The sequence below is a fragment of the Zeugodacus cucurbitae genome, chromosome 3 (assembly GCF_028554725.1).
Source record: "Zeugodacus cucurbitae isolate PBARC_wt_2022May chromosome 3, idZeuCucr1.2, whole genome shotgun sequence".
NCBI classification, from domain to species: Eukaryota; Metazoa; Arthropoda; class Insecta; order Diptera; family Tephritidae; genus Zeugodacus; species Zeugodacus cucurbitae.
In genome coordinates, this window is record NC_071668.1 from 62080280 (window position 1) to 62101138 (window position 20859).

Genomic DNA, 20859 nt, shown 5'->3' on the forward strand with positions numbered 1-20859 from the left:
TGTCAAAACGGTCGGTGAGCGGTTTTGCTCGGATGTATATCAATCTTGCCGTTATGTGTAAAGGTTTAGGCTTACATATATATGGAGAGGCAGATAGCATAATGGATAATAATCCAACTGAAAGACAGCATCAGCTGCAGAACCAGAAATTATGCAGTATCAACATCTGCAAACAAATGGATAGCTTCTTTATGTATGTGTGTAATACAGAAATGTATTTAAAAGTTAATTCAAAGGTGCTGGCTCTTTTTCATTGCAATTTCAGAGCTCGGCAAATGAAATTAATTATCTTATGCATTGGTAATTGCCGGCCATTAATGCCACATCAAATCAATCGTAATTGGGAGTTACTTTTTGGCAATGAAAGTACAAATGCCTCAAAAAGGTATGCCCAGAAAAGTCGAAACAAATCAGTAAAAGTGGATAATGAAAAAGGTGAGCAGAGAAAAATATGTTCTCAATTATAGCGCTGTAAAATGTAGCGCCATCAGATTTACATACATAATAAGCTCAGATAATTGTAGACAATTTACGTGAGTGATAAACCCCGTCGCTTACTCCCCTTCAACTTTTTTCATCATTATCATACAACAGAAAATTTCCCGAAAAAAAAATTGTATTACAATTCAATCAGCACCACTCAACCAACTAACTTTTTCAATTGTTTGTTAAACTAAGCCAAGTTGGTACCTAGTCAACCAGCTGGCAAATCGTCTTGCTTCACAAAAATAAACAAAGGCAACTGAAACACGTAAAAATAGAATTTGAAATCTGGTCGCGTATTTTCGCAGACGATTTCTGTACCGCATTTTTATTATTCACACAAAATGCCAAAACATAGAAATTTGTTCACACATTTGTTCTTCTTTGTTGCTGCGTACTTTATCGCAGCCTTTCTAACTTCTGTGCTGGTAGCAATAGTTTGAAAGTTGTTGCTATTTATCAGTGGGTGTTTTTTGTTTGTTATTGCTTTTATTTTTTATTTTTTACGCCAATTGTATTTGGAAAATATTGGTGTGGAAAATGCACTTTGCACATGGGCTGTGATAAAATTCAGCAAAAAGTGTTTTTATTATTGTTACTGACATTTTCACTATGCTATAAAATGCATGATTGCACAGAGCAGCAATAGCAGTGACCACACCACCATTAGCTCGCATATATCACGGCAGCAATAGTGGAAATAGTGGCATATACGCCCAAAAATATGCTGTGATTTGCAATTTTTTCATTTATTTCATTTTTTTTCAAATATTTCTTAGAAACAATTTCATATATTCATCTTTCTTCGGCCTTACGAAACATTCGCTTGATTTTATATTTTTTTATTACAAAAGACGTTTGTATTCAATGAGATATTCACATAAAGCATATAAAAGGCCTGAAAATTCTTATGAATTCTCTTTTTTTCATCTAACCTACTTATGTAAAACAAACATATGTTATATACGCTAATTTTGGATGACGTTTCACAATATTGATATAACATTTATTCCCTAAAGCTGTTTTTGTATACTATATCGTAAGGGGTTAGGGATAGTCAGGATTTTCAAAAAAAATTTAATTTTTTTACATTTTCCTTAAGTTTAATATCTGAAAGATATTCTTTGAAAATTTTAAGTTGATCCGACAATTACTTTTCGAGTTATTCGACAAATAGCAAAGAACTCTCGGGACCTCTAACTCGCTAGTGCAAAAATTTAAATGAGTTTTTCTCAAAACTATGTTTTTTTTAAATTGATGGCAACTGTAACTCGAAAACCGCTCAGTATATCTTAAAGAAATTTCTACAGCCTTTAGATAACATAATTATCTTGGGCGGATCGTAGCTTTTTATTCAAAAATTTCGATATTTTAAGACCAATTAACTGTCGAATTTGACCAAAAATCTACAAAAAAATTTCTGAGGCCGCCATTTTATAAATTTTTGAAAAGAGGAAAAAACTTCGATCCGGCCCAGGATTATTTATTTATAAAACACATTTTTCTTCTCCTATTGATTTTAGATGAATCTACAAGGACCTATGGTTGTCACCGCAAGGATTTCTTTTTGGAACTGGATCAACACAAGCAGCTATAACTTTGGAAATTACATTGTTTTTTTTTTTAATTTTCGCGACTTCAAGTCAACACGTTGTGTAATAATGCCATATTATTATTTTTGTAAAATAACATGATTTAATTACAAAAAACAATAAAAAGTACTGAAAATTGTAATTTTTTCGTGTCCACATATAACAGGCTCGCACAAAATTTGGTTTTGTGAAAAGTTTTTCATTGATTTATTTTATTAAAAAAAAAAATGTTTGAACGGCATAATAAAGTATAATAGTTTTTAAACAGCTTTGGCGCTTCCAGGCAATAAATTACAGCTCATTGCACTTTTTGAATGTTACGAACCTTTTTTATACTCTCGCAACAAAGTTGCTAGAGAGTATTATAGTTTTGTTCACATAACGGTTGTTTGTAACACCCAAAACTAAACGAGTTAGATATAGGGTTATATATACCAAAGTGATCAGGGTGAAGAGTGGAGTTCAAATCCGAATGTCTGTCTGTCCGTCCGTCCGTCCGTCTGTCTGTGCAAGCTGTAACTTGAGTAAAAATTAAGATATCTTGATGAAACTTGGCACACTTATTTCTTGGCAGCATATGAATGTTGCTTTCGAAAATGATCAAAATCGGAACACTGCCACGCCCAAAAAAAGCGAAAACCGAAAATACATAAAGTGCCATATCTAAGCCATAAATAAAGCTATGGAACTAAAATTTGGTATGAAGGATCGCACTGTAAAGCAGCATATTTGGATGTAATCTTTTTGGGGAGGTGGGCGTGGCCCCGCCCCCAAATAAGTTTTTTGTACATATCTCGGAAACCAATAGAGCTATATAAACCAAACTTTCTGCAGTCGTTTTTTAGCCATTTCTTAACACAGTCCAAAAATGAAAGAAATCGGATAATAACCACGCCCACCTCCCAAACAAAGTTAGGTTGAAAATTACTAAAAGTGAGTTAACTCGCTAAGGAAAAACGTCAGAAACACTGAATTTCACATAAGAAATGGCAGATGGAAGCTGCTCTCAGATATTTTAAAAAAATGGAAAATGGGCGTGGCGTAGCCCACTTATGGGTCAAAAACTATCTCTGGAACTACTGGACCGATTTCAATGAAACTTCGTTTGTAATAGTTTCCTTACATCCCAATGATATGTTGTGTTCAATGGACTTGTACAATGTATATGACGAATATGTGGGTCAAAATGTGTATTATATAATATTAAATAAATAAATTGCGAGAGTATAAAATGTTCGGTTACACCCGAACTTAGCCCTTCCTTACTTGTTACATTTCTCTTTGCTGTTGCTTATGGTAATCAACAACAAAAAAAAAAATGTTAAACAAATAAAAGCTCCAACAAAAAAGTTTTCACTCAATTGCAGAACAACCATTTAAGCCGGTAACAATGCATGAATACATGAAAGTCCTTGGTGCCTTTAAAATAATGGTGAATGTGTTTGAAGATCATTTATTTAGCTTAATTTTTTTATTTTTATAAAGCGTTGTGATTCAGGAGTATCTAGATTATTTTCAATATTTGTAAAATTGAGCAAATGCTATTGAGTTAATTCGATTTGAATAAAAAGCTTTTTTCACAAATCTCTTAAGCTGTTAAGCACAATGTTGACAACTTTTCAGTAGTGGTGAAGCGTATACTCGTATTCTCCCCACTTAACTTCAATTTATTTGAAAAATGTACATGTGAAGTATGGGTACCACAGGTCGTATGAGTAATCAAGTTGACTACTCCCGAAAAGCGGTAAGTGTATGCGATCAGTCTTAAAATAATAGACTTGAATTCGATGTTTTTCAAACGGGAGCTCAACCTTAAACTTAAAATATATTCTACATGAACATCACATCATCACTTTACACCTTCAATCACAGGCGACGAACACCTCAGCTGAGTTTACTTCTTGTATTCAAAACTATAGGGAATCTTTGTATTTATAAATTTTTAATCATTCATGTATCTAATAAGCTCTATTGAATTTTCACCACGAATCGGCAACACCCACTAAATCATTAGTTTCTACTCTAGTTTCTTTTTTTCACTCTTCTCTGCGATGGTACGATTGTGGCAGCATGGGGCCCCAAGGAGGAGTCCTCCTACCTCTCCTCTGAATCACAGTCGTAGACGACTTTCTGGGAAAGCTTAACGAAATCGTAAGCCGGGTGATTGCCTATACAGACGACTTTTTCATGGTTGAAGGTTTTCATGGTTGAAGGTAAATTTCTGGATATCTGCTCATAGATATCTTGATGTCATAACGAGTTGGGCTTTGGACAACGGTCTTTCTGTAAATCCTAGCAAAACTGAGTCTGTCCTTTTTACAAAATACAAAATACCGGATGCGCCTCTGCCGTCGATGGGAGGAGTTTGTCTTCACCCCACAGACAACGTGAAGTACCTAGGTGTTGTCTTAGACAAGAAGCTTTCTTGGAAAGCCAACATTGCGGAAAGAGAGCAAAAAAGGCATCGGTTGCCCTGTATTGTTTTAGAGGAGCCATTGGTAGTAGATGGGGCCTCTCACCAAAAGTAGTCTTTTGGCTATACGAAACAATAGTCACGCCTATAATGTTCTACGGGATTCAAGACTTCACTAGCTAAAAAGCTAATGAGTGTGCAACGGGCGGCTCCCATAGGTATGTGTGATGCGCTACGGATCACACCAACAATTCCCTACTATATAGCCGGAAGGTGTATGGCCGTGTAAACTGCTGAGAGGGGCTGGGTATCTAGTATCCTGGGGCGCTTCGACTTCATTCCGAGGCTACTGGACTACCATCATATCGACAAGCCCTACCCTGGCGGCCTCTTCTCTGTTATTATACTTTCAAGAGAGGGTTGGGTGAGTAGGATCGCTGGAGGAGAGGCGCGGTGAGCTTCTTTTCGGATGGGTCGAAGTTAGCGGAGAAGGTTGGGGGAGAAGTTTACTGTCGGGAACTTCTCTTCAACTTCAGCGTCAGGCTTCCGGACTACTGTAGCGTTTTTCAAGCGGAACTGGCTGTCATAAAGGTTGCAATGGATTCACTGCTCCGGAGTGTAGCAGCTTTCAGAGAGGTGAATCGTCACTCTGATAGTAGGGTGGAAATATTAGCCTTAAGCTCAATGACTGTGCGCTCCAGGCTGGTAAAGGATTGCCAGTCCTCGCTATCAGTTGCATCGGAACACTTCGTAATCATACTAGTTTGGATGCCTGGCCACAGTGGTATTGCAGGATCTCACTTACGGTGGAATGGGAACAAGTAGGAGCGCCGCTGTCTTCTTTCAACTTGCTTCTGGATGAATGGGTTTCAGCTGAACTGAGCAGGCGCTGGACAGTCATTAGCACCTGTTCTGTCGCAAGATCATTCTGGCCCAAAGTAAATCGCAAGAGGCCAAGGGAACTCTTTGGCCTAAATAAGGTCAATCTTTCCCAAGTTATAGGAGTTCTAACTGGCCATTGTCCCATCGGGACTCACGCGGTCAAATTAAAAATTTAACCGGATGCTAGCTAGAAAAGGAGCTTAGAAGAGGATGAAGACCATCATCCTTACAGCATTTCCTTTTGGAATGTCCCGTCTTTGCGAGATCTAGACAAAAAATCCTGGCTTCATTTACAAATGTCAGTTTTGACATTATTATTGAAAGTATTCATATACTTCACTTTTAACATTTTATACTTTGACTACAAATACATCAATCCAATTTATGGTCACCATTGCATCCCATAATAATTACGATTTGGTGTGGTTTATGGTCCGGCGAGGTACTTCTTCCGTGATTATCAATAAAATATCCATATTAGTGAACATAATGCATATGCAACGAGGGATTTAGTAAATATCTTCTACGAGGCAGCAACATATTTACGGATTATAATTTAAGTATACATGAATACTTAAATTATTATTATATAACATTAGAGAATATTTGAAGTTTAACCTTGGAATATCAATAATTATTTAGAATGTGAATGAATATGCTACCGGAATTCCCAGTTTAACAATTGAAGTATAATATAAAAAATGCGTTGCCATTAAACTGATAACGACTAAAATGCCAACCAAAGAGTGTAACAGCAATCAATGTGTGCCAAAAACCAATGAACGACGATTTTTTCTGATTTCTAATGGCTGGCGGTCGCTCTTCAAGCGCAAGTGCATGACTCAGCGAGTTGACATTCTAAATTGTGAATTGTAAGTATTGAGTAACAGATGCAACAAAAAAGAAAAACTGTCTTCAAATTGCAGGTAGGGGAATCTGTAGAGATTTGAATACATATGCTTATACAGTCTATATTATTCAGAAGAGCTCCTTCATAAGTTGAATAGTGATTTTCTAATATCGAATACCATAGAATGGACAATTCTACACTATAACTAGCCATCTGTTCAGCATAATCAATTTCCTTGTTGCTTACTTTGTTTTAGAAAATGTTTATAGAAGAAACTGCCATCGACTCTTTTGTCACTACAACTTCTTCATCACGATTTTTTTATTTAATGTATTATTCTATCATCTCAAGAATTCACTGAACGCATTTATAATTTCAATATTATATATATAGCAACAATCACAAAATATTTCTACATTATTGTTGAAGTAATGACATTTATAAAAATATTCAACACTAAGAACACTTAGGACTTTGTTAGAATTAATTGAAAAGGCTTCATATTAAATTGGATGTAAAATATTTGTTTAGTTGCATTGTGTAAACATTCCATTATCCAAATTAAATTTTGGTTTTACATGTTGCTATACACAATTTTCAAAACTCAATTCTCCAATTACAGCATAACCATAATTAACCAGTAATCAGAGAACTGCAAAACTCACTTTTTTCTTGAATTGCACTTAGAATTTGATTCACACTGTGTACTATTGTTGAGTTAGCTCCTACCCATTGAGTTTGCTCATAGGCGTTGAGTTTACTCTTTTGTGTTTTCATTCAACACGATCATTGTTGAGCCGAATGAGCGAACGCCTGAGTAGAGCTGTTTCAACACGAGCGTGAATAAACTCAGCAAGCAAACGAATTTACCGCAATTGAGCTGAATTTAGCTCAGTAGCGAAAACATTCACGAATGTCATTTTGAGAGCTTGAGCCGAATGGGCTGATAGTTCTGGTATTATTCGTCCATGAACATTTTTGCGCTCAGCGGAAGCCGTTCTCTGCCAGTAATGTCTTAATTAGTAAACCTTTTCAGTTACATATCCATTATAAAAATTAATTACCCTATAGCCTTTTCACACAGGAGCTAATGGATTTACCATACAAAATAAAAATCCCATTTTTCTACATTGATTTTTAATTTAATTTTAATCGACTTGAAAATGAAATGCAACTCTGCGACAAAGACCATATTTGTAATTATATATACGTTCTTTGTCTGCTATTGGCTGTATTTTTTGATAAAATAGCATTTATACTACTCGACGGTAGGTGTCACTGCTAAAAACTAACAATCAGCTGATGAAACTTACCAGCTTCTTATGAAAAGCAAAAACTAAAATGAGTAGCAGCTGATCGATTATCGAGTAGCCGGTAGTGCAAAGGGAAAACAGTGGGGTTTCAATCAAAACTTTAATTGATTAATTAATTTGGCTGTGTATAAAGGCTATTTATTATACATTTAATCATTAACAGTAAAATTAATATTTGTATCTATGTAGAAATGCAACTTTGACTAGGAAATATTTCAATATTTTCTGCAATTTATTTATTGTATGCGAGACTTTTGCTATTACTGGTTCGATACATTTCTTAAGTGGATGGTTATTGTTGATGAAAAGTGATTCAGTAACAAAAACGTCAAGCGAAAAGGTCGTACTGGTATCGCGGTGAAACGGGAAGGTTTAACTAGAAGGTTTAACAAAACAACGACGCACTACGCATACTGATAGTGACACGATGGAGAGCTTGTTTGAGAAATTCGTTTGCAGCCACATTATAGTCCTGATTAGGCATCAATTTATTTACCTGTACCTGTCTAATATTCATGTCTATGGCGATTGATGTTGCTCGTGAAAAATTCGCCTCAAGAGAATCTTTTAAAAATCGAGTGTTGCAGTTTACTGACAATAGCGAAGAGGTTTTCTATAAGAGTGGCATTATGAAATTATCAAAATCTCAACAAATTTTTGCCCAAACTGTGCATATTCGACAAAAAATCATTCTAACTGTGCTAAATAACGCCTCCACTTTAATGCAAAAATATGGTATTTCTTTATATTAGATTTTATATTTTTATCGCGAGGAATGACTGGTTCAGTTAAATATAAAGAAAACTGTTTTTTACAAGATGAACAGAAGAATATTGAAAAATCTAATAAAATCAAAAAACCAAACCAGAGATAAAGAGATGAATACCGGGAAAGAATTCTCAATATTTATACTTATAAACTTTGCCAACGCTTTAAAAAATAAAAATTTAGTGCAAAAAAGTAATTTCTTTTAACCCTTCTGCTATGTTAGGAAAAAATTACACATATAGTGTTTTGGGTCAATTTGACCCACTTATAAAAACTTCACTAATAACACTATTTTATTGAAAGAGTTCATATTTTTTTATTTGAATCAAGTTAAGTGTATGTTATTTGTAAAAAATAGTTTAGATATGTATGTTTTAACGGCAATTTTCACAAACTAAGCTGCTGTGTTCCTTGCAAACAAATTGTTGGCACATACTACAAATAGCTGAATATTTGTTCGAATTTTTTGTATGATGACAGAAGAAACATCGCTGTCGTTTGTTGGTGGACTCATTTCTGGCAGAAATATTATAAGAAGTAGTTAGTATTAGTCCGATAACTAGCTTTCTTTGTCGGCGTCGGTAAACGGCAAAATGTTTCAAAATACTAGGTGGGTCAAATTGACCCAACAACGTAATAAGTATAATGAAATTACATTTGGTATCATCCAGCAACATAAGAAACTGATATTATTTTAATTTTCATATTTATCTATTCCTTTTACTGCAGTTAACAAATAGAAGAATAATCAATACAATACGACTAGACTAACACGCGAATTTCGACGAGTTTTACTGAAAATTGGGTCAAATTGAAGTTTATTATGTATAACTTTGTATAAGTGTGTGTATACTCTTTAATATACTTCCAAAATACATATAATATTTTCAAATAAAATTCATATGTCACAAATACTGCTATATTTATACTCTTGCAACATGTTGAACGGTTGTTTGCGTCACACAAAACTAAAAGAGTTAGATATAGAGTTATATAATATAGTTATAAGTGATGATGTGAGTGGTGGTTTTTATTGGTATTACATAAGAAATCTTTCTGGAGCGATACGTATACTACTGATGTTTTTCGTTCAAACAAATAAAACTGACAATATTGCAGTAAACAGTAGACCAACAACAATAGTTTGCAACGAACGAGTAGAGCCGGCAGTTTTCAGAGTACCCAGGAAACAATCTGTGTAGCACGTATATATTTGCGTTACATCGGAAACTCTGTATTTAATTCGTTTGCTTGGTTCAATGCATCGAGTGAATTGCGGCTCCAAGCACCGAGTTGATCCACATATTACATGACATTTATCTCTGGGATGTACCTTCCAACAACTGTACAGATCTGCACACTTATTCAACTCGTTTGACTGTAAGAGAGCTTTTTTTCGCAGTTAGGTTGGCAAGTGGGCTCGCAATTGTCACCGATCAGTCTGTATCCATCACAGCAAATGCTTTCAGACTTTGTCACATCTTTATACTGGAAATATATCAAAAGTATCTATGTAAAAAATAAAACAGCCAGAGTGTCCTGTAAATTTTAAAAATAATAACAATAAAATTAAATACTAGCTCTTGCCATCATAAGCTTGAAATTTGTCTGCTTCCTTCACATTAAATATGATCTAAAAGCACTCTTTGAGCTCTTTGCCATATTTTTATGAAAAATCACTACTAATACACGAAAATTAAAGAATTTTCATTCAGTTCGATTGATTATTTCACACTTTCATACATATAAGTATCCTATAACTTCATATTAGATTAAATGATAACAAAACACCGAAGTTACGTACTTCAGTAATCAATCTGGTCGCATGTTTCGTTTTTTTATGAGAGGAATTCCAAATTGTTATCCAATAACTTTCTATATAATCTTCCTCTCGTGTATAACTTTGTCTCTCATAGATTTTTCTGGTACACCACTGACAGGAAGTCAAATCGAAAACGGTAAATAAAAGACTTAACGTCAAAAGTTTATTCAATAGAATTTTGTTCTGCGATGTTTTGGCAGCGAAAAGATAGTAAATCAAATTCTCAAAGTATTTTCACTCCGTGTAACACTATTTCAGCACAAAGCCAGAATATGAACTAAACAAGCAAATCGATTACTGTATTAAATAATGCTTTTTGAAAAATTAATAAATCGTTCCTTTAAACTACGTAATGCGAAATATACATACATATATGTATACTCATTCCACCAAATAACAAATAAGAACAAAAATATTGACTCATTAATAGCTTCTTCACAGCCAGCCGTAGTGACTAGAGGTGGGGAAGGGGTCATTTTCCAAAGTTCACGTAAGAATCAAGCAACTCAAGACTACTGGTCCGGATGTCATGATAAATAATATCTGCTCTACATCAGGGGAGAGACGTTTTCATGATAAGCTTAATTGTTTTAATTGAATGAATTCATTTTTATTTTAATTATTTATCTCACTATAATTATCATTAATTAATATTAATAATTTAGGACAGTAAATGCAAATAGAATTTTAAGTTTTTATAAATTCTTATTTTTAAATAGTATAAGTTTAAATAGTATTAGTATTGCTAATTTGTATTTATGTTTGCCCAAGCAAAATTTGGCAGGGCAGATGTTATGTAAAAGCGGGATAAAAGTTAATTTTAAAAATTATCTGAAATAAACAAAATTATTTTGTTTTTCATTTAACAATACTTAATTTTAATTATTTTACTTCCCATTGAACTTAGTTTAGGATTAGCATCTCATACAAAAAATATATGTATTGTTCAAAAGTTAAACAAAATTTAGCAAGGCGAGAGACTTTTTTAGACTTTGTATGTAATTTTCGAAAAAAAATAATAATCCATTAAATTGAAATGTTATATATTACACTACACTAATATCATTTGAAACAAGTAAGGAAGGGCTAAGTTCGGTTGTGACCGAACTCTCGCAATTTATTTATTTTATTTTATTAATATAACACACAATATTCGTCATATATACGGTATAAAGTCCATTGAAATTTGGAAACCTTAGTATTATGTGTATGGGAGTTAGGTGAAGTTATGACCCGATTTCACGTAAAGATATATTATTAAAAGAAAGTTATATCCTCTGAATTTCTTCAAAATACCTGAGAGACTTACCTATATTTTTGGTAAAAAAAATTTACCAGCAATGAGGTGCTCATGTTCTATAAATGTGGCCTTGAAAACATATGGTCCGATTTCGTCGATTTTCAGAAGGGCGATGTCACACTATAAATGCAGTATTTATACAAAGTCCTGTTCTGATATCTTCACTTGTGCTTACTTTATATATTGTAAAGTAAACGATTAAGATAGACTTCAAAATTCTGGTATATAGGAAGTAGGAGTGGTTGTGAACCGATTTGGCCTATTTTCACAAAATATCATTAGGATGCAAGGATATTTTCATTGAAATTAGTCGAGTAGTTTCGGAGATATGGTTTTTGACCCGTAAGAGGACGGTGCCCCACCCATTTAAAATTTTGTATACCATTTTTATTGCAGCTCTTCTGTACCATCTTTATAATCTTAAGGTTTCTGGTGGTTTTCCTTACTGAATTAAAGCATTTTAAGTAGTTTTCAAGATAGGCTTTGTATGGGAGGTAGGCGTGGTTAAAATTCGATTTCCTACGTTTTTAGACTGTATAAAGAAATGCCTGAAGAAAACGACTCTTGAGAGTTTCGTTGATATATCTTTAGTAGTTTTCGAAATATGTACAAAAATATAAAAAAATAGGGCATGGCCATGACCACTTTCTACAAAAAACTACATCCAAATATGCCCTTCCTATAAAGATCCTTTGTACTGAAGAATCAATATATAATATATATATAATATATAATATTCAATACCAACCTTCCTCGCTAAGGAATATGTGTTCCAAGTTTCATTAACATATCTCAATTTTTATTCAAGTTATCGCTTGCACGGACGGCGGAGAGACGGACGGACAGACGGACTGGCGTACGGACAGAAATTTAACTCCACTCGTCATGCTGATCATTTATATATATATATAATATAACCCCATGTCTGACTCTTTTATTTCTGTTACAAACAACCGTTATGTGAACAAAACTATGATACTCTCTTAGCAATTTTTGTTGCAAGAGTATAAAAACTACTGTGCAATAGTTTCAAGCGCTTGCACTCATACTTTACAAATTTTAGTTTTTTGGCTAACGACACACCCTATACAATCGAATCATGATTCAAATCGATTACAATTACCCAAAGTGTATTCAACAAAATGAACTAAGTATTTGAATTACACTTATCTATACTTCTATTTTAAAAAGGAAAGATTTGTATGTATGAGTGTATAGAATAAACTCGAAAACTTCTGTGCCGATTTCAAAAATTCTTTCACCGTTGGAAAGCTACATTCACCCCGAATAACATAGGCTATATTTATTGCTAGAATCTCAACTTTCTGGAAATAGTTCCCAGGTATCAAACTCAATAATCAGAGAGAAAGTCAACGGACACAAAAGACTAGAGGTCGTAATCAAGTAGCTCATTTTACTTATTTAAAATGAACCCACGCAAACAAGCTTAACGTCCAATTGCGCCGCAAGCGATTTACAGACCAAAGTCTGCGAAACGACCACGTTGCAGCAAGGTAAATCTATGTATCCGAGTTCTTCATATTCGATATTGAAGGGTTATAGTTCGATTTCGACAATGTTTTCACAAGTGATGCCACAGATCATATACAGTTTTGTGTAAAGTTTTATTTCGCTATCTTCATTGGTTCCTTATGTATATATTAAAGAGTGAAGGAATAAGATGGAATTCAAAATTTAGTTGTATGGGAAGTAGGCGTGGTTGTAAACCGAATTCGCCCACTTTTCATCTGTAATAAGTGGGCGATGCCACGCCTATTTTCCATTTTGTAAAAACATCTGAGTGCAGCTTCTTTCTGATATTTCTTCTTTAAAATGTAGTGTTTCTGACGTTTTTCGTTAGTGAGTTAACCCAATTTTAGTAATTTTTAACCTAACCTTTGTATGGGTGGTGGGCGTGGTTATTATCCGATTTCAACTATTGTCATGGTGTATGGGGTACGTAAGGGAACCGACTGCAGAAAGTGTAGTTTATATAGCTTTATTGGTTTGCGAGATATATACAAAAAAAACCTATTTGGGGGCGGGGCCACACCCACTATTTAAAAAAAAAATACATCCAAATATGGCCCTTACTAGGACAATCCTTTGTCCTAAATTTTACTTTTATAACTTTATTAATGGCTTAGGTATGACACTTTATGTGTTTTCGATTCAGATTTAAACTTTACTCGTCACCCTGATGTTGGTATATATAACCTTATAGCCGACTCGTTAGTTTAAGAACTTACAAACAGCCGTTATGTGAGCAAAACCTTTGTTACGAGAGCAAAAAAAATAAAATATAAATGAGCTGCACTTAATTTGCTTTCCACATTTCCACATCATTTGTTTACAAAAGTCGGATTTGAAATTATTATTGAAATGATTCATTTACGTCCCTTTTTGCCATTTAATATGCACTAATTATTATTAATATGTAGTCCTTCAAATACATCAATTAGGAGAAAAGTGCAATGGAATTTATTAGACTGTGTAAACATTCTTCTGATGAACTATACTTGGGCAATGTAGTATTCTGAACATGCACTCGTAGGTAGTAAAGCTAAATCAGTCACGTTCTAGTATGTTAATTAATAAGCATATTTAGGTGTACAGCCATATCATCATTACCACAAACTTTCGCTCCAAATAATTTCAATGAAAGTTACTACTAAGTAATTGAATTATCTACATCTCGTTTATATTCCTTTATACAGCTATAAAATCAATTCGAAGTTGTCAATCAAAACTATAGATATATGTGTCAAGTTAAAACAGGAATAAAATATTATTTAATGTGTATATAAAATATTCTTAGTTTATGTCAGTGGTTTATAAAATGTTTAAAATAAATTCGTTTAGTCTTCTAAATATATTCAGTAACTAGATAATTTATACAATTTATGAAACAACGAATAATTATATTCTGAATAACGTAAAATATTGAATTGATTCATTAATTCAGTTTTGTTAATACTTTAATAATACTATATGCTACAATAACACGTAAAACATGTTTGCGTTAACTAACGCGCTCACCTAGTCACAGTTCAGTTAACATAACCTGCAAATCAGCATTACGCTATAGCCTTCTACAAACCATTTACCTCAAAGTTGATGAAATATCTCTGTGCAATGTGAATATGTACTACATAAATTCTTGTTATTGTTGAGTGGTTATATGTCATAATTACTGACCATTTCCAGGAAAGCTTGATCAAGTGAGAAAATTAATATCATTCATCGACCCCTGTTGGAAATAATTGAGTGGTAAAAAGAAAAATTAAGTCAAACTTAACTTATCTCGAATGGTAATTTAATATTTATAATAACATTAAAGCAAATACATCATAATTATAAAAATATAATAATTATTATTTTTCAGTTGCTGATTAGTTGTTCATGTCCCGAGTGAATCATGTCTTCAAAAACAATTTTTTTCTGTCGTGACAACCCTATTCTTAAAAAAATCTCAGCGGTTCTTAATCCGTAGAAGATATTATCCATACTAGTCGATAGTGTTCATAAATGTGGGGGGCACTACATACATATTTTTGAGGATCTTCTACTATTTATATTTCTGAAAAAAATCACTTTAATTTGTATTACAGATTTTGCAAATATTCTCTCATTACACTGCCATATTACCATAAACTATTTGACAATGTAATGTCACACGACAGGAAGTGTAGAACACCAACAACAACCAGTCATGGGACAATTAATAGAACAATAATGGCAATAGCTGTTGGCATTGAAGACATCGACAGAAGTAACAGCAGCAATCGAAATACTACTAATGAACCCCATTATGGCTGGACTGTTGTTATTATATTATATAACTATCGTATATGGAATATATATAACTGGATTAAAAATATAGTGGAACTTCCATAACACGAACTTCTTTAACTCGACGATCTCCATAACTCGAACACTTGAATAGGCAACTGAAGGTAACTTTCATATAAATTTCCTTCCATAAATCGAACTTTTTGGTCAGGACATAATACAAAAACTAAAATTTTACTATCGAGGCAGAATTTGAAAAGAGTCCCTCTATATTGTACGAAAAAAAAATTCTGGATTGCATAAATCATCTAACAAAGGTATGGGATATAGACGTGAAGAGCCAAACAATAGCGAAATGCAACAAACGAAATTACAGAAAACATCTTTTAACGTATGCCCATACAACTTTTGCGAAATAAATAAATAAAACTACGTATAAACCTATATTTTACAGCTTTTTGAAAAATGTATATTTTAATGAACATATCTATAACTCGAAGTCTCTCTAACTCGAATTTTTTTTGTGGATAATGGTTATTCGAGTTAGAGAAGTTCCACTGTAGTTAGTTTCGAAACCGTCAAGGAGGGTTACCTTTTTGGTAAAAGACAAAAAGTTAACAATGCTCAAGTGATAAAAACGTAATACGAGCATGTTTCACATTCTATCCTTTTCCAAAAAAATTCGCTCTCAGTGTGTAGCCTCATAGTTGACCGCATTTACATTATTGCTGTATTGTCTTAGGACTCTCCTGCACTGACACCTGTAAGCGATGTTTGTCTAATCTTTGTGTTTTCACTTCTCCCAATCTTTTCTTTTATGCAATTTTTTGCATAAATTCCTTGATTCTTGGAATATTGACAACTTTGTGCAGCAAGTGCAGTTGAAACCTTAACGGTTAAGGCAGTCAGTCAATTGGGCCAGAAATGCAGCTCAAAAGGGAAACTAGCTGAAAAATGCTTTACACCCATGCACTTAGACAAAATTCAAGCTGAGTAAGGCGACTTAAACTGAACACATATGCAGCTGACTTCTCAAATGGAAACCTAGTATATTATACTTGCATATTTTGCTGCTGTGTCCGGATGTCCGTCTGACTGTCTGAGTGCCACCAACAATTACCTGCATGCCAATTTATTTCCTCTGTTATCCACATCTACAAGCTCAGTTATAACAGACATTCTCTGCCGATTAGTTTGCAGTGTTTAGGGCGATAGAAGTTATAATGTGACTGCTGCTGACACCTGGAACTAAAGATGACGATTGATATTATTTTTACAACAAATGTGAAAAAATATTTAAATTGTGTGTGTATTTACTTGTTAAATGTGTGTGAAATATATTGGTAATCTTGCAAACAAAAATTGGAGACTACTAGAGACGAATTTGGAATATTATATATAGAGTAACAATTACAAAGGGATTCTACATTGATTTTGAAGTAATGGCATTGATAAATGTATTGGACACTAAGGACAAAGAATAAATTGAAAAAGCTTCATATTAAATTTTATGTAAAATATTTGTTCAGTTGCACTATATAACCACTCCATTATCCAAATATAATTTTGGTTTTACATGTTGCCAACCACAATTTTTAAAACTCAATTCTCAAATTACAGCATAACCATAATTAACCAGTAATGTCTTAATTAGTAAACCTTTTCAGTTGCCTTTTCATACAGGAGCTAATTGATCAATTAACTGTTCTTTGCCCTGATTTAGATCCATTTACCATACAAAATAAAAATCTTATTTTCTCTATTAATTTCTAATTATTTTTAATCGACTTGAAAATTAAATGCAACTCTGCAACCGGTATATGACGCTGCTGGAAATAAATAAAAAAATAGCAATCAGCTGATGAAACATACCAATATGTTATAAAAAGCAAAAACAAAAATGTGTAGCAGCTGATCGATTATCAATTTATTTCTTCTATGCGTCGCTGACATCATACAAATTTCTGGTGTCCGACCAATTTTTGGCCTATGACGATTAGTCGGACAGTTGGCAAAGAATCGGCTGTTACCGTCGCCAATGCCGATTATTTCAAGAATAAATTTATTTAGTAAACTAGTATCTCGCGTTTTATAAGTGCGACCGCTATTTTTGATGATGAACCTGTAAGTATAGCTGTCACGCGAGTTTACGGAAAACTTCATTGACCGAATGTCCATGTGCGATTCGATGCTGGATCGATACATTTCTTAAGTGGATGGTTATTGTTGATGAAAAGTGATTCAGTAACAAAAAAGTCAAGCGAAAGCGGTAGTGGAATTGCGGTAAGACGGTGCTATCGGTGACCAGGAAGGTTTAACAGGACAACGACGCACCACTCATATTGATAGTGACGCGATGGAGAGCTTGTTTGAGAGATTCGTTTGCAGCCACATTATGGTCCTGATTAGGCATCAATTTATATACCTGTTCCTGTCTATGGCGATTGGTGCTGCTTGTGAAAAGAGGATCTTTTAAAAATCGACTGTTGCAGTTTTCTGACAATAGCGACGAGTGTTTCTATCAGAGTGGCATTATGAAAAATATGGTATTTCTTTATACTAAATTTTATATTTTTATCGCGAGAAATAATTGTGTTTTACAAGATGAACAGAAGAATTTATATAAAAAATTCCAAAGAAATCAAAAAAACCAAACCAGAGATAAAGAGATGAATACAGGGAAAAAACTTTGCCAACTATTTAAAATGTACAATGATAAAAAAAGTGATTTCCTTTAAAGCTTTTAATTTGTATTGTGCAAGTTTATTGTATAACTTTGTTTAAGTATCTGTGTACTATTTAATATAATTCCAATATTGTATATAAACTTTCAAATAAAATTCCTATGTTATAAATAGAGTTATATATTACAGTTATAAGTGCTCAGAGTGAGCTCAAGTCCGAACGTTCGGCCTTGACTTCTAATAGGCTATATAAGCTACATATACCAAACTGACTACTCACATTTCTTTTTAGTACCCCATCACAAACCATTACAATAGGTGAAATTCATTGCATAAATTTACTAACGAAAAACGTCAGAAACAATAAATTTTACAGAAGAAGTAGAAGAAACAATCTGCACTCAGCTTTCTTTAAAAAACGAAAAATGGTCGTGGCGTCGCCCACTTTTGCTACATAACCCAATTTTAAAGGAATTCGGTACGTAATATTTTGAGACATCCATTTACTACCGATGGAAAATGGGCGAAGTGTGTTTCTGTGCCAAAACTTGTCAAACTCGGATCATAACTTCACCTAGCTCCCATATACCTAATTATTGGGTTTTCAAAAATACGGGGAGCTTTATACTTTATAAATCGGTTAATATGTGAGGTAACTTAGCAAAATTAAGTGAGCATATAGTCTTGGCTATAGTGTACCCTGGTGACGAAAATGAGTGAAAACAGTTCATGAATTACCTCAGCCTTCATGCACTATATGTGATTATTTTCGTTACTCTATTGGACTTTTTGCTGAATATATGGGTGAAATTGTTTGTTATCTTAATAAAACTTTATCAATAAATTGCGAGAGTATAATTCGGTTACACCCGAACTAAGCCCTTCCTTATTTGTTTTTTCTTCCGTTGGAATTGGTAGTTATCTTTCTGGAACGATATGTATAAAAAAAAACACAACTAACATAATTGCAGTTAACAGCAGACCAACAACAATAGTTTGCAACGGACGAGTAGAGCCGGCAGTTTTCGGAGTACCCAGGAAACTATCTGGGTAGCACGTATATATTTGCGTTACATCGGAAACTCTGTATTCAATTCGTTTGCTTGGTTCAATACATCGACTGAATTGCGGCTCCAAGCACCGAGTTTCCGTTGATCCACATATTACATGACACTTATCTCTGGGATGTACCTTCCAACAACTGCACTGATCTGCACACTTATTCAACTCGTTTGACGGTAAGAAAGCTCCTTTTTCGTCGCCGGCACTAACCTCTGTCAGTACCTTACCTTCTACAGTGTTCGTGAACAACTCAATGCTTTCAGTGGTGGACGATATTCCACTTGTTGTTTCACTGTCGCTTGTTGTAGTATCATCGGTTGTTTCAATTGTTGTCATTTCAATGGTGGACGATGTTATTGTTGTTGTTTCAATCTCACTTGTTTTAGTGTCATCGGTTGTTTCAATTGTTGTCACTTCAGTGGTGGAGGATGTTGATGTTGTTGTTTCAATATCGCTTGTTGTAGTGTCATCGGTTGTTTCAATTGTTGAAATTTCAGTGGTGGACGATAGTCCTGTTATTGTTTTAATGTCGGTTATTGTAGTGTCATCGGTTGTTTCAATTGTTGTCTTTTCTGTGGTGGACGATAGTCCTGATGTTTCAATGTCGTTTATTGTGGTGTCTACGGTTGTTTCAATTGTTGTCACTTCAGTGGTGGACGATATTCCAGTTGTTGTTTCAATCTCGCTTGTTGTAGTGTCTTCGGTTGTTTCAATTATTGTCATACTAGTCGTTGTAATTGTTGTACGTTCGCACACACCATGCGCGCTCATTTCGTAACCTATCGCGCATACGCAGTCATTCGGCCTAACGCAACTGGAATTCGCTGGACAGCCGGCACTGCAGATCGGTAGACACAACTCGATGTTGCTCTCTGTGGTATCAACTGCAGTAGATTGGCTAGAAAAGTAACCATCATTGCAAGTGCATTCATTGACACCGGTACAACGACTGTTGATTTGACAGTTAGGCTTGCAAATGGGCTCGCAATTGCCACCGATCAGCCTGTATCCATCACAGCAAATGCGTTCAGACTTTGATACATTTTTATACTAGAAATATATAAGAAAGGATCTATGTAAAAATTAAAATACGCTAAGTGTCATGTAACATTTCAAAAGTTGTAACTTTTAAAAATAATAAAAGCACTATTTGATCTAAAAGCACTATTTGAGCTCTTTACCATATTTGTATCTACAATCACTGCTAATACACGAAAATTAAAGAATTTTAATTCAGTTCGATTCATTATTTCACATTTTCATACATATAAGTATCCTATAACTTCATATTAGATTAAATGATAACAACGAAATTACGTACATCAGTAACCACTTCGCTCGCATGTCTCGTTTTTTCTTGTTCAAAGAATATCCACTTTGAAGTAATATAAGTTTCTATATAATCTTTCTCTCGTGTATAACTTTGTCTCTCATATATTTTTCTGGTACACCACTGACAGGAAGTCAAATCTAAAACGGTTAATAAAAGACTTAACGCCAAAAGTTTGTTCAATAGCATTTTGTTCAGCGATGTTTTGGCAGCGAAACGAAAGTAAATCAAATTCTCAAAGTATTTTTACTCCGTGAAACACTATTTCAGAACAAAGCCAGAATATAAACTAAATAAGCAAATCGATTACTGTATTAAAGAATGCTTTTGAAAGAATAAATTAATATTTACTTTGAAATGCTTAATGCGAAATATACACACATATATACTCATTCCAACAAATAACATTCATACTAGCACCAATTTCATAACTTTAATCTTAAATTAGACGCACTTCTGAGAACAAAATTATATACTTATTAAGTATGACTAAATCATGTAACCGCAATTTTGGGCGAATAATGTGCGATAAAGTTGAGTTACTCGCAACAAAGTTGCAAAAAGAGTT

The 20859-nt window shown here is 33.9% G+C and overlaps 1 protein-coding gene across 1 annotated transcript; it reads right to left on the reverse strand.

The window, feature by feature from the left end:
• Positions 1-18121: 18121 nt before the first annotated feature.
• LOC128920355 (uncharacterized) lies at positions 18122-20555 on the reverse strand. Its single transcript, XM_054227455.1, has 2 exons — positions 20283-20555; positions 18122-20011 (listed from the first exon to the last, which is right to left on the reverse strand). Exons 1-2 carry the CDS (start codon positions 20478-20480, stop codon positions 18818-18820), a joined length of 1392 nt encoding a protein of 463 aa, XP_054083430.1. The 5' UTR covers positions 20481-20555; the 3' UTR covers positions 18122-18817.
• Between the last annotated feature and the right edge of the window lie 304 nt (positions 20556-20859).